Source organism: Rousettus aegyptiacus, unplaced genomic scaffold (assembly GCF_014176215.1).
Source record: "Rousettus aegyptiacus isolate mRouAeg1 unplaced genomic scaffold, mRouAeg1.p scaffold_m13_p_13, whole genome shotgun sequence".
Lineage (NCBI taxonomy): Eukaryota > Metazoa > Chordata > Mammalia > Chiroptera > Pteropodidae > Rousettus > Rousettus aegyptiacus.
In genome coordinates this window covers 67,526,736-67,541,315 of record NW_023416288.1, presented here as the reverse complement: position 1 = coordinate 67,541,315, position 14,580 = coordinate 67,526,736, and the positions used below count along the sequence as shown (strand labels likewise).

General features: G+C 48.3%; 1 protein-coding gene across 2 annotated transcripts; it reads right to left on the bottom strand.

Annotated features, from left to right (window-relative positions):
• Positions 1-221: 221 nt before the first annotated feature.
• FEZF1 (FEZ family zinc finger 1) lies at positions 222-3,550 on the bottom strand. Of its 2 annotated transcripts, XM_016125151.2 has the most exons (5): positions 2,813-3,308; positions 2,441-2,662; positions 2,103-2,237; positions 1,725-1,857; positions 228-1,288 (listed from the first exon to the last, which is right to left on the bottom strand). In XM_016125151.2, exons 1-5 carry the CDS (start codon positions 3,239-3,241, stop codon positions 927-929), a joined length of 1,281 nt encoding a protein of 426 aa, XP_015980637.1. In that variant the 5' UTR covers positions 3,242-3,308; the 3' UTR covers positions 228-926. The 2 variants fall into 2 exon arrangements, with proteins under 2 accessions (XP_015980635.1, XP_015980637.1); XM_016125149.2 differs by having other exon boundaries at positions 222-1,288; positions 2,441-3,550.
• Positions 3,551-14,580: the final 11,030 nt, after the last annotated feature.

Below are 14,580 nucleotides of genomic sequence, written 5' to 3'. Positions count from 1 at the left end.
CTATTACAAAACTCCGCATCTTCTGTCTCTGAACTTTATCAAATTTCATCACTTTACCAAAGTCATAACTATTTGGAAATACTATTATTTGTTCTTGGTGATTTTTTCAGATCAAAAGTTAGGTGACACTAATCCAGGATTGAACTTTTTTAAAAAAGAGGAAGGATGAGGGAGTCAGAATCAATGAGCTCTAGCTGAATAATGTGAACAGAGTCCTGAAGTTTGTTGATTAAATAAGCATGTTCCAAGTATTTATTTCCAACATTCAATGAATCAATTTCCACGTGCAAAAATCAAAACTAAAATCAAATTCATCCATAACGAACCACTCTTATCTGTTGCATATGTGCGGGTGTGTGCTCATGAGTGTGGAATGTGCCTTTATAGGAACACTCATCCATGTGTGTATATATAACATACACACAGTGTGTTGTTACCTCAGGAAAAGAGGAAATGATAATAAACCATCAGCAGGCATTTTAAGACTGCAGAATCAACACAATGGAAATATACACAATAATAAAATTAAAATGGTGCAGCATTCCCGGGTAAGATAATACAGATCTCAATAAATACAGCAGAAATTTGTTTTTTTTTTTTAAGAAAAAAAAAAACGAAACAAACACCATCTCTCTGCCCGAGATGAAGTCTTTCCAAACTAAAAAAAGAAAAAACAAACAACACCCCCCTCCCCAGATTTTCTTAGAATTGTTAATGTCTATATAGAATACACAAAAACCATTTAGCAGGTGCATGCAAGAGGCAAAAGGCAGGGGAATGCAGAGGCTTCTCGTCGGCGCCAAGGTGTGGGGCCCAACATGCCCAGGGGTTTGCAGACCAGCTCGGATCGGGAGGTCCAGCTCGATTTTGCCTCTGCCTCAGTAGTGGGGACGCCGCCTGGGGCTGGGAAGATACTTTGGCCTCGATCACTGGTGGCCTGGGTGGAGCCCGGGCTGCAGGGCCCCAGGGGGCGGCAGCTGAGGCGGCAGCGGCGGCAGGGTCGCGGCAGGCTGTGGCTGCTGTAGAGCGGGCTGCTGGTCCGCTCCTGGCTCTCCAGCAGCTGAGCGGGCCAGCCCCAGGCTGCTGTCGTGCAGCTTGCGGACGTGCTTCTTGAGGTCAAAGTTCCTGCAAAAGCCCTTGCCACACGTGGGGCAGGTGAAGGGCTTCTTGTCGTTGTGGGTGTGCATGTGGAAGGTGAGGTTGTAAACCTGGTGGAAAGCCTTGTTACAGATATTGCACTTGAACTGCTTCTCCCCGCTGTGGGTCAACTTGTGGTTTTTGTAATTCCCTGAAACAGACAAATGACAGGGACTTGGATCTGAAAAGAGAGCTTGAAAAGGGAGGAGTGAACCGGTTGAAGGACAATGTGGCCAGAGCAAGAGCTGCCACAGCTCTGACAGCCCGTGCAGGGCTCCGCTGCCTGTCTGTACTTCTCTCCCCATGTTTATTTTTAAACATCGACAATGAGGCCATTCCCTCCACACTTTAATATGTATTTATTAATCCAATGATATAAAACGAGAACAAACGGATAAGAAAATACGCCCTCGGTATATGAACCCCACCTTTCTCTAATACTAATCAAACTGGCAGGGCAGGAGGTTCGCAGGGCAACACATGGGGCAGCAAACTAGCTGAACTTTAAAATTGTTTTCTAAAATATCCAGAAAAGACTAGGGTGTCATAAGACTACCATAAAAGACAAATTCTCCCGGGTTCCATACCTTTTTGATGAAATCCTTTGCCACAGAATTCACACACAAACGGTTTGTAGCCTGCGTGTATTCGGGTGTGCGTGTTTAAAGTGGAACTTCTATTAAATGCTTTGCCACACTGGTTACATTTGTGAGGTTTTTCCTGAGCGGGAAGGGAGGAAAAGCGGAGAAGTTAAGGGACTTTGTTATTAAGTGGAATCCTGCAAACTCGAAAACACAGTAATGCTCTCTCTCACGTTTTTAAGCAGAACAAAGGCAAACAATACACAGCGTTTTCCCGTGTTCAGCTAGCAAACAAGCCTTACGCCAAAGAGTAAGAGTTTATCAGCCATTTTTCTACGAACTGTTCCGAAGTAAACGAGGTGAAATCGAGACAGGCGAACACACCTGGGTGTGAATAATCTTGTGCCTGCACAGGGTGCTGGCTTGCCGGAAGCCCTTTCCACACACTTTGCAAACGAAGGGTCTGGCCCCTGTGTGCACTGGCATGTGACGGGTTAAGTTGTAGTGCGCGTTGAAGACCTTAAAGTTAAGCACAGGTAGAACAGGTTAGCCCAACAAGCACTTTCAAATCAACCCGGGCAGAGGGAGCAGAAGAAGGAGATAACCTTATAACGAATGTATAGGAATAATTACAAAATAACATTTAGGAGGAAGGAAAGGAAAGGAAGAAGGAGGGAGGGAGGGAGGAAAGGAAGGAGACTCCCTTTCTTCATAGTACTTGCCTTTCCACACACTTCGCAGGTAAAAACTTTGGGCTTGCTATTAGGAGAGCCTCGGCTGAAGTCAGAGGTTTTGAACGCGATTTTTTCCGACAGAAGCTGGGCGCTCTCTTTCATGTAATGCTGCAGCTGAGCCTGGGACAAGTCTTTGAAAGCTACTCCCGAGGGGTACTTCTCCACCGCCGGGACCACCAATTTATTCCTTTCGGCTAAATACGTTTTTGGCTGTGGGTGCAAAGGGGAACTGAGGAAGTAGGAAGCCACCGGGTGGATGTTAACGCCGGCCGCCGAGTGGCACGGGCCGTCACCTCGATTCAGGTAGCACAGGGCTCCCATGGCGTGGAAGGAGGAATGGTTGACCACACGCGGCCTTACCAGCTTGTACTGCTGCAGTGGCAGCGCGTCGCGGGCTAAGTCGCCCTTGAGACTCAGCGCGCAGTTAAGCAGGTCGCTGCAGCTAAACGCGGGCGCCGCGGGCGCTGCGGCCGGCGCCGCGGGATCCTCCAGACTCGCCTTCCGCGGCTCTGAGCCCGTCATTCCTGCCTTGGGGCTCGTGTCGTACGCCACTGGCACGAAGGGGATCATGCAGGGGATCGACGAGTTAAGATGCAGAGAGTGCTTGGAGTCCCCCTTGGGCACGGCTCCTTGCAGGAAGTGGGGAACGGGCAGGGCTTTGGGTTCGGGGGTGCGCGCCATGATTCGTTCGATGGAGAAGGCCAAGGGCTTGGAGGTGCTCATCACGTTGCTCCGGGCTGGAGCAGTCGCTAACATTTTGGCAGTTGCGTTGTGGTAGCTACTGTCCATGTCTGAGTCGCCAGCGTCCGTCGGCCGGGACCGGGCTGTGCTGTCGTTGCCTTGTTCCCTGCTTCTCACAGACCTGCGGAGAGGGGGACGGGCACCATCACCACCAGCAGCCTCCTCCGCCTCCTCCCCAGCATCACCAGCCGAACCTGCCTGCCCAGCCCAATGGACTCCTGCCAGCCCATCGCAGAGTTCTTGGCGCACCAATGACTCGGGGACAATCACTACTTATTTCTATCAATAGAAAGTGTTGTGTCAATAACGCAGCCAAGATCTCGCCAATCGTTAACTTCCAAGAGGAGAAGGTAAACTAGATAATTGCTCAATTCGCTTCCTACAGTCAACAGGAAAACTTTTTTTTCCTCTGCAGTCAGTGACTACTTTTCATTGGTGAGTGAGGTTCCCCCGCCCAGAGGAGGCGGGGGCGCTCTCCGCCGCGCCGCTCGCCCTCCCCTCTGCGCACACACTCTCCGGCGCGCACTTCCAGGCCCACCCCCTACTCCTCCACCCCTTTGCTTTTTCCTCTGTCTTTTTAATTCTCAATCTGCTTAACCAGGCTTTAGAGGCCAAGCAAATCTGAGATCAATTTTCTCGTTTAGCTCTAAGTGACATCATCTAAAATCATTGTGCAAGGGCTAAATAAGGAAACGGAAACTAATTCAGGGGCAAACGCCAGGCTATATTTATCAAACGCCAGGCTCCAGAAAGCCACGGCCAGGAAGCCTCCGGCAGCGAAATCCCAGCTTTCCCTGTATGGTTCCGCCGGGCCAGAGCTGGGCCCGGGTCTGAGCCTCGCCGCGTCCTCGGCAGCCCTCTTTCTTCCTTTAGGGCCGAGGGCTGAGTGCTCCCGCATCCCGGAGTCCCTGCGGCCCGAACTGACTATGGACCATTCGGAAGACGCCAGCAGGTAACTGGCCTCCACAAACGCCCCTGAGAATTAAAGGCCTTTGGAGGCTTCTTATTCGATGCCATGACCTACGCTCCATCCACAAAGTTGAGTTGCAAAGAATAAGCGGGTGTCACACCAAAGAAACCTCGACTAGGGCCGAACCCACCCCCACGATACACAAACACACGCGCGCGCGCGTTTATGCGTTTCCATTGAAAGCCCGGAAAGAGTATTTCTTTAAGTACCTGCGCTCACTAGAGCTCTATCGGAGCATTTTAAATTTCGAATGTTGAGCGGAGAAGGGAGACAACTTACTGATTCCCTCCCCCAACCTCCCGACTGCTGGTGTCCGCTCGCCTCCTCCAAGCAGCGCAGGCTGCAGCCAGGGTGTGCGTACACTGCCGGGAGGCGAGCCTCGCGCCACCTGCCAGCGCGAGAGTCGTGGCCATAGCCACGCTTCTGTCTCCCAAAGCGCACGGAGACCATGCCCCGATCCCGGCGCCCTCCGTGTGTGGCACAGTGTGAGGAGTGTTCCCGAAAAACTCAAGAGGCGGCGACTCCAGCTGCGCGGGTTCCTGCCGCCTAGGCTGGAGCGGCCCGGGGCGTAACTGGAGCAGCGGCGCGCGCCCTCCTTGTGGCTCTCCTTTGCAAGCCGGCGGTCTTGCAGAGCTTAGCTCTGGGGCCGGGTTGCCAGGGCAGGGCGGGGAATGGCATCTGCGCAGGGAAAGCTCGGCGGCCGCGAACCCGCGCCCAGAGGCGGAGAAAGAGCGCAGAGGTGTCAGCTAGGGCCTTGAGTCCTGCAGGTCCCTGTGAGTGTCCGCCCGCAGAAGCCCAGGGGTGCCATCTACCTGGTGAGTTACCCTCGAGCGCGTGCGTGTAGAAGGGGTGGTGGCGGGTAGCAGACGTCGGGCCAAGCGGGTGTGGGCGTCCTCTTCCTGCAGAAGCCCTGGGAAGGCTCAGCGGTGGGAGGCTGGATGCAAGCTGGCTAAAACTCCTGGGATTGTTAAGCCCCTGACAAATCCACCACAAAATGTGAAATCGGACCCCAAATCGGGGAAATTGACCTCAAAATATTCCCTCCTCCCTACCTCATCGCCCAGCACTTGCTAGGAGCTGCTCACTCTGACTTTTCGTGAGGGTCTGTCTGCCTCGCACCTGCGGGGCTAACCGAGAGGGGTGGACGTGCAGAGCGCCTGGGCTGAAACCGCGCCTGATGCCGCGAGCTAAAGCCGAACAGCTGGATGGGCGGTGGGGAAATCCAATTGCCGAGGAAATGGGGGAGGAGGCGTGAGTCCTATTGGAAGTTGAAAGCAGCCAAAGGTCCAGGTTGGGGAAAGGTCTGAATGAGACTGTCGGCCCTAACCACTAGGCCTGGAAGACCCTCTTGTCAGGTCTTCGAGCTGGGAGAACAGAAGCAGCGTGTAGAAAAGTGCAGAAAGAGGCGAGCGCAAGCACAAGGGCTCAGTCTGGGAAGCAGTGCCACATCCACGGCGGTCCTTAGGACAGGTTCTCGGCCCGGGCGCCGTCACCCAGGGTTCGCCCAGGCTGGAAATTTTCTTTCGGTTTGCTGCTGGGGCCGCAGAACCTGTCTCCTCCTCCTGCTCAGACAAAGAGCGCGGGACGACTTTGCTAGGGGAAGGGGTGGGGGTGGGGAGAGGACGTCCCACGACAGATGGGGTCGCGGTTAAGACTTTAATTGCAGCCTTTTGGGACAGATCGGGTTTCCTTTCCTACCTGCAGCTTCCCAACAACGAAAAGTCCCCCTCCTGTTGCGCTCCTACAACATCAGGCCAGGGTTAAAGGAAAAAGCAAAGAAGCACGCAGCAGCCTGGCTCTGGAAAGCTTTGGAGCGCCCGGGTGACTTGTACAACTCCCAGCTTCTGGAGTGTTACCTGCCTTCTTGACTGAATACCACCAGTTTGTTTTACGTTTGTCGCGTGTGTGTGTCCTTATCCCTTTCCCTCCTCCCCCACTCCCTCTTCTTAACGGCAAAAGAGGCGTGATTTGACCTCGGTAAATTTCTCCTGCGGTGGACGCTGCATTAAAAAGGAAAATTATTGCCTAAGGGGTATACATGCTTTATATAGTTAATATCTCAGCAGTTTGCTTGCCACTGGTCTTTTCGAAATTTGCCTTTTTGACAAGTGTTTGAAAGTATAGTGTCATCTGAGTAACAAATATCGCAAAGTAGCAATTATGTCCTTCCTTTAAAAGGCAGACTCGAGTTTGCTAATTCTAGATTGAAGAGGTGCTTTATAAATCTAGGTCTTGGTATTCCAATATTTGTGAATGAGTATTTTCCACTCAAAACCTAACCTACAACGTGTTATTTTTTTAAATCTATTAAGTAAAGATTATCTTAAAATGCAAAATGTATTTAGGAAGAACCTCCATCTTATTGTCAATCTATCTAGTATTCTGTTCCCCCCCAAACACATTTGAAAAATAACAACAAAAACAAAACCACCAATATATAAAATAGAGTGTATTTGGAAAATTTAGAAACTTCTAAAACCATTCAACATTTTAAAAAAATGTTTATTAAAAGGATGCAAGGAGGCCTTGTTTGTTTTGTTAATGACAAAAGAGAAACTCAGTTATAGTTTCTTTGGATTCTTACAGAATCCTATAATCCCCTCTTGTTTCATCAGAGCTGATGATTAAGGGTCCTTCCCCTTCCCAACCAGGGACAGACAGTGTTTATTTGCCCTACTATCCACTTTAAACCCATGTGGAAGGCGCGTTTTAAGTGTTCGCTTTATCCTGCATGAGATGTTCTGAGGGAAGCAGAGCGGTCCTTGATATGAAGAGACCAGAGGAACTCTGAGTTAAGGCCTTCGAGAGGGAAAAAAACAAAAACAAAAACAAAAAAACCTCTACCTCTCTAAACTAATTTAAAGTTCTCTTTTTTCCTAGGGCTTCTAATTTTGATTTTTGTGACCCCCTAAACTGTGTTCTTGATATTACTCAAGAACTTAAATAATTTTCACAGGCTTTTTATTTACATCCCTGTCACTAGTAAGTGCAATTTCTCATCATGATTATTGCGACATGATTTAAAAGGCAAGATAATAGAGCCATCAATTACCAAATAATCCATAATCTTTAATCTCTTCTTCCTTAATAAGTCACAAAATATTGTTGAATTTTTAAAAAATAAAAGATGGATTGGGAAATTAACTTATCCAACCTTCTGCCAAGTGCATTAATTAATCCCTGGTCATATTTTCAGGGTTCTTGGGCTTTTCCATTATCTACAACCCCCACCTCTTCATCACAAACAACAGTCTACTTTCTCTTTGTTTCTTATTAGCTATTTAGAACTAAAGGAGGTAGAGAAGATTAGAAGGTTATTATTCTGAGGACCCCCTCCCCAGGCATTCAGACGCATCCACACTTTTTCCTGTTCAATAAACAGCACTGAAGGCAATGTACCTTCCTTCCAGAGGAGGGAAAACATTCCTAAATTCTTCTATGGTTTTGTTCGGTCTTTATCTCTGACTGGCCTTTTATTATTTCTTGTGGTGTGTGATGGAGGTGGGGTGATGGAATAGGACGCAAATAAGAAGGGTCTGCAAGGTTCAAAGCAAGAATCTTGCTGAACATTAGTTAATGAATGCACAGTGAGAACTAACTTCCCGCACTTCAACACGTGGCTGTCAGGTTCAGATTTAAGGCTACTATTGTGCTTTTAGTTAGTTTGGTAACAAATAAAAAATTCTTGCTAATTTTAGATAGCATGGCGGTATCACAGGTCAGGGGTATAGGAGGGACCCAGTTAACTCAGTCCTCTTTTCTTTTGGGAAAGGAGAAGTGGGAGATGGATTGTTGTTGTCTTTAGACCTTTGTTGTTACTATTTCTTTTGTTAGGATATCGTTTAAACCGAGTGAAATCATTCTTCTCCAAACAACATTTACATATTAAAAGTTTGTAAAAGTAAATGAGGAGCCCCAAGGTGAGAGCTGTTAATGAGCTAGCAGGCCTTGCAGACACCAGTCACCTGCTATGGGTTTGTGCCCCTCCACTAACGATGGGATTTTTCTGACCGGTTCTCACAGGCCCATAAAGTGTGTTTCCTCCAGATTGCCAGGTTCCGACTCAGGGCTGGACTTGACGGAAAAAGAAGTTTGTAAACAAGCGACTCAATTTCTCCAACTCATTCGAGGAGCTGCCTACAAGTCAAGCAACAAAAACCACGGAAGTTTTGCTTGCAATTCACGACGGCGTCACTGAAACCTGGGAAGGGAACAATTAGAAGGTGGCTCCGCAGACAGGCTCTCTTGCCCTACACTGATAGCTGGATAGTGCGACTGGCTGATTAGAGTTTTGCAGCAGCCCCCAGATAATTTTTAAAACTCAGTTGGTGGTCAAAATAAAAAAACTGTCTTCAACACGCAGCGCGACTCTTATCCTTGATACTACCCACAGGTTTAGAACAGCTTTAACGTGATATTCGAACTTTATTTCCCGTGAAATAAAAAATAAAAAGTAATAGAGGTGAAAATAACAGAGGGAAAAAAAAGCTTGCGATAGAGGTAAATTAAAACCCGTGAGCAGAAATCTCAGAGCTGTTTATAAATGTAGTTACCTCCTGGGCCGCGGCCATCGGTCGCTCCTGCGCGTCGCCCGCGGCCGTCTGGGGCTCCATCCCGCCGCAGCCCCGGCGGTCCCGGCCTCGGAGCGGAACCGTATACCCGCTGCCGGCGCGGGAGTTGAGGGGCCCGCCGCACTCGAGATGCGGTGGACAGAGCAGAGCCATTTACCAGAAGCCCGAAGTGAAACAAGGACGCTGACAACTCTCCCCGGCCGAACTCTCAACTTATTGGTCCTTGCTCACGAATCCCAAACAATTCCAATGACGTTGGCAAGGCCTTGGGCGACCCGGCTCAGTGAGACTGCCTGGAGGGGCCGGGGGCGGTGGCTCCAGATGCTCGGAGGGGACTGGGAGCTGGGGCTCCCTCCCTCAGCCGGCCGCCCGCCCGCCCGCTGCGCCTAGCGCTTCCCGCCGGGCTCCTGGGCCCCGGCGAGGTCTCCCGGTGGCGGGTCCGCCAGCGCCGCCCGGTCGCGGATCAGGTCCCTCTGACCTCGGGCCGCCCGGCAGCCAGAGCCCCTCCCTCCCCGACTGCACTCCCGCGGATCGGGGAGCGGCCCCACCCCCGCCCCCTGAGCTGGAGGAAGGAGGGAATGCTCCAACGAGTTTCGGGAGGGGGTGCGGGATCGAGTTTAAAGACTGAATAGCAGATGGCCGAGAACTTATGTTTGAAAAGTTTTGAACAGAACATTCACTAACAGATTTGTTTTGATGACTCCAGTATAACTGAAGGGTCGTTTGATCTGGATGGCAGGTGAAAGGAAACAGGCCTGACGCTGGGAACGCCCAAGAAGGAACTAGAGCATCTTTTTATTAGTTTTGCTTGTCATTTGGAATTTCCAGGAAAAACTTTTTAAGCCAATTTTAAACGGGAGAGGCACCTCTGAGCATCTCCTCCAAAAAACTTCCCTGTCCGTTGTCAGGTACGGTATTTTAGTGCCTGCTCCCGCGAATGCGCCCATGTAATTGGGCCTATGCTTAGAACTAGCTGGTGTTCTAGTTCTAGTTGGTGACGGTCCCCGGCAAAGCGAGACAATTTTCTAACTGGATTCTCCTATTTAAGACATTCGCTTCCACCTACCTCTCTTGACCCTACCCTCCAATTAGTGCTTTCATTCCGGCCCCTGAGTTCTTCTTGTTCAAGCCCTTTTTTCCTTCTCAAAGAGGAGATGGGATAGCCGGCCACAGAGCACAGTGCCCCCACGAACACCTCCAGCTGGCCCTGAAGAGGAGGACACGCTCAGCTGGCCGGCCCCCTTTTCTTGGTGGGGGTGGACGCTCCCATGCCAGACCCCCTCTCTCCTCCAAGCTATCTCGACCAGATCCTACAGGCACTGAACAGGTTTCTAGAGTTGAGCCTTTACACACACCCACGCTGACAAAATCCCAAGAGGTTCAATCCCTCATTAAGGAATCTTTGCAAAGTTAACTTTAAAAAGTCAAGTTAAATTATTGCTTTTTTTAGTTCGGATTAATTTGGAAGTCATTTTTCTTTTTCTCTTTCTATTGCCTACTCTTTAAGTTCAGTTAATTCTTTGAAGACCGTGGTCTCGCATTAGTCTCGCAAAGGAAGAGAGGACAGGAAACGCCGCCCAGCGCTAAACGCACCGCGACGGTGTTGAAGCTGCGCCCCGCGGCCCGCGGTGACCTCGAGGGGCCGGCCGGCTGATGTCACAAACGCGGCTCCCGGGGCCTGTGTGGAGGCCCTGCGCCCCTGCGGGTCCACGGGGTCGAGGGTGGGGAGGGAAACTGGTTCTGGATAGCAAGCCGGAAGAAGAAAGGAGGCTGTGAATCTTTCAAAGACTGAATGGGGTCGGTTCCTGCTGCAAGTGGAGGGGGAAATAAACCTCCTCTACCTAACCCTGTGATTCACAGCTTCTCAGAAATTTACATAATACAAGGGCGTAGATGTAAACCTAAAGGACAAAAATAATAATTCAACAGCACATATTCCATTATCGCACCACGGGCCTGGATTGGTTCCCGGTGTTGGCACATTAGCTGATTTCCAGAGCTTTTTACTCATGACGGGGAATAACTGAACTTTCACACCACCGTTGAAAGGAGAGGCAGAGAGGAAGAAAAAAGGGAGAGGATGAGAAATTGGCTTTAATGACGCTGATTTCGATTTCTTACTAATGGCAAAGGAGTTTTAAAAATTAAGAGGATATGCTGTGTTCAAAAGGCGATGGGCATGGTAGTAATTGGGGTCCCTCACTTTCCAGAGGGTCTGTTCTCCTTTTAGTTGGCTGACATCAACATTTTATTTGAAAGGCAAAGTCATTATCCTTTAATATTAATAGGAAATTCCAATTTTATCATTTCCCCAAATAAGTGTAGGCCACATATACTGAAAGAGAGACACAGCTGTCAACGAGGCCCTAAATGGCCAATTCAAATATAAGATGGAAAAGTGAACCATGGCAGCTACATACTACAGGTAATTATTGTTTCTGCTTTTAGGATTAGAATTTTTTTTTTTTTTAACCTCTGCATTTGAACTCAAATGCCACTAGTACATTCAAAATACTTGCAGTGTTTTCTTAATGATTCTCTGTGGAATGCAGGCAAGAGGAAATCCAAGGTTAAGTTTTATGGGATCCCAGTGTCCCCTTATTTTAGTCATAGGGTCACAGAAGTGCAGGTACCCTTTGGTCTCGTGCTGCGCCTCTGCCAAGTGCATCCAGTGGTCCAGCCATGGGTGAGCAATGGAGCCCTCCTCTCTGATTTAGGTGTGTGTGAGGGTGGTCAGTGGCAATTGGAAAAACAGGCCTTTCGTCCCCTTCCTCTGCCTTCTGCATCTTACTGTTATTCCGGCTTCCCTTTTCTCTGCCAAACCTGTGTGCCAAACTGACCAAATTTTCTGACAGTCAATCCAATCAATCATAATTTGCAGTTGTAATTTAAAATTAATTTTAGAGCTTTCAATTAAACCTGGATAAGCAGGAACTTAGGAGGTGCGAACATCCAACTTTTGAGATCTGCAGTGAATTCCGTCTCCACCTGACCCCCAACAGCTGCCCATAAAAGGTAAAATATAAACCATCCTTTCAAAGCTAGATTCTTCAATTTTCTGTTGAAATCAAGAAAAACCTTTTCTCCTTTCTATAAAAGTTCTTCCTAAGTCCTCCTACCTCCAATTTGTCCCAGACATCTTGAAGGCTGGAATGAATGAAGCCAATTTCCTGCATGGTCCCCTAGCCAGGGTGCATGACCTCGGGCAAGGCCACACAGCTAGTTGACAGACTCCTTGTTAACCAGAACAGATGGTGACAGTTCCCCTTTGCCTTGAATTGTTTGTCTGTAAAATGGGACTAAATCAAAGCTCATCTCATTCTTCTAACGAATGCTTTGAGATTGAAAAGAGATTTAAAAATAAAACTACTTTACATTTGAAAAGCTACCTATCACCAGGTTACAAAGTTAAGCCATAAATTTTTCCAAAATAGTTTTTAAACAACTGTATTTACAAACAACCTTTGTGCTCATCGATTTGATTTTTGGTTATCTACATGGAAATGTTAAAATACACATACAGAATCATACTTGCTAAGTTATTTTTCACAACCTCAAGGACTTTCCTTACCCTTGAGGGCCTGCTCTCCCACATTCAGTCCTGAGTACCCCTGGGGACACTTTCTTCTGTGGATTCATGAATTAACTGTTCACAAAAGCCTTTCAAAAATCCCAGTTTGATTAAAGCTGATTTCACTTCTTTAGAAGCAGTTATACGTTTTTAAAATTAATCGACTTTCTGATAGACTATCTGAATGCTATAAAAGGACTCACCTAGCAATTACACAATGTAACAAAAAACAAAAACAAAAAAAACAAAACAACAACAACCAAAAACAAACCCGGGCAGTTTAAATGAATGGCAATGAGTGAACTTCTTCAATACAGCAACTTCAAAGTGTGTTTAAAAAAATTATTACCAAACTTTGGTGGGAGGGAAGATAGGACCTAACAAAAGCCCCTCCTTCGCAGGATCTGCTGCTCCCTTCACCTTTTCATGTTTTGGTTGCTACTTTCTGAAATCCGGTTCTGTTGTGTTCTGACCTTTTACTGTGTAATCCCTCTTTAATGAAACTTTTTCTACCTCCCTACTAAACTTTCCTTCCAAAATAACACTTAGTGTTGCTTCTTTGGCATTTTCAGAAAATTCCCTAAACAACAAACCCCAGCATGTAAAGTTTTCTTTCTGCCAATCACACTCTGGATAGGTGTGACTTGTTGGGTGTCAGGAGGCAGGTACCTATTAAAAGGCAAGCCAGAACTGATTTGAAGCAGAAAGGGAAATAATTTAACACACCAAGTTCAATTTTTATAAAGGTACATAGTGAGTGTAGGGGCTCCCTAAAAAAGCTGTGCCAGGACCTGGGAGAGAGTAGCTACTTTGCCTGTTGGTTCTCCAGTTCGAAATCAACTCTTCACTTCCTCTCTGATAGCAGAACCACTGATCTTAGGGATAAACAACATGGAAGGAGATTGAGGACTAGTCTAGAATATGCTTATTTGCTGATTTTTAAAAAAATCACCCACAGATAGGGACAGGAATACAGATACCCTTAATGTAAAGTTTCAAAGAATAGGGAGATTAAAGGGCTCCTGGTATTCCAGAGTAGGTGGCAGGTGGGGAATTGTGTTCTCTGAATCTGGAATTCAGAAGCTGCAGGCAGGCTACCTTAAAGAAATGGAGATGGGGAACATCTCTTCATTAAAAAAAAAAAAAAAGTAGTTCTAGCCCCAGCCCAAAGCTGATGCCTTGTCATCTCCTTTCCCAAGTGTTCAGTTTCTGCCTCTCCAAGGCCACCGCGTGCCTGGCCCTAACACCAACAGGGCACACGTGTCTGTCTCACTAAAGACATGCTGGGTTGTGACCCAAGGCCACGCCCTAGGCCGGCCGGAGCTGGGTCTTCACGCTATTAGTGTTGTACCAACAGCCTAGAAGGGCTGCCAGTTCGGCACTCCCGGGCAGGACTAGGTGCTGGCTGTCGCCCTAAGCGTTTTGATTCAGCAGTCGCATCTGTGGTCATTTAGGGGCTCGCGGGGGTGCCTTGTGGCCTCCTCTGCAGCCCTCTCTAGTTTCCGCTTCACATTTTCCAAGCGCTTGCTGTGTGCCCACCTGCGGTCTGAGAGGCGGGGCGCCATTCTTAATCTTTGGAAAATATTAATGAACACTAATTTGGCCCTGAAATTCTCTTTAATTCAACCTACTGGGCACAGGCTGGGGCCTGGTATTCCTCATTTGTGGTCTGGCACCTCTTGAATCATACCTGTCAGGTGTCAGAGCCCCTCACCAACATCATCTTAATGTGGACCCAATGACAAGTCTCCAGCTACCCGCCTTCCCAAATGCAGCTCCAGGGGCTGCTCTCAGCAATGTCTGCTCTTTCTGGAGACAGGAGTCTGCTCGCCCTTCCCCATCTCCTCTTCTCCTCCCACTAGACTGTCGGTATATATAACCTCAGAACTGGCCAATTCTAGTCAGTCCATGGATACGCCAGGGGCGGGGCTGAGGAACCACGAAGCTGACTGCTCGAGAAGGACCCCAGAAGGATGGTCTGGTTGGGAAGAGGTGGTGCATGTTGGCAGAGGCAGGCCTCCCAGGATTTCTTCTGAATCCATTCCTACATTAAAAAAGTTAATGGTCACAATTTATTACATGCTTCTAAATCCTCGCAACCACCTTCCTTAGTAAGTACCATTTTACAGAGAGGTTAAATAACTTGCCCAAGGCCACAGAGCTCAGACACAGAAAAGAAGTGTAGCCGTGAGGATTCAAACCCAGGCTTTTCTGGGTCAAAGGCCCTGACTCTTTTATAGCGGTTCCCCAAGCTGGGTCATGTGCACCCATTTCT

Bases quoted from the DNA above. Each gene is read 5' to 3' on its own strand.
- FEZF1 (XM_016125149.2), bottom strand. From the start codon at position 3,241: ATGGACAGTAGCTACCACAACGCAACTGCCAAAATGTTAGCGACTGCT. The intron at 2,238-2,440 runs GCAAGTACTATG...CTTAACTTTAAG, and splicing joins CCTGCGAAGTGTGTGGAAAG to GTCTTCAACGCGCACTACAA. The intron at 1,858-2,102 runs GTGTGTTCGCCT...CTTCCCGCTCAG, and splicing joins ACAAGATTATTCACACCCAG to GAAAAACCTCACAAATGTAA.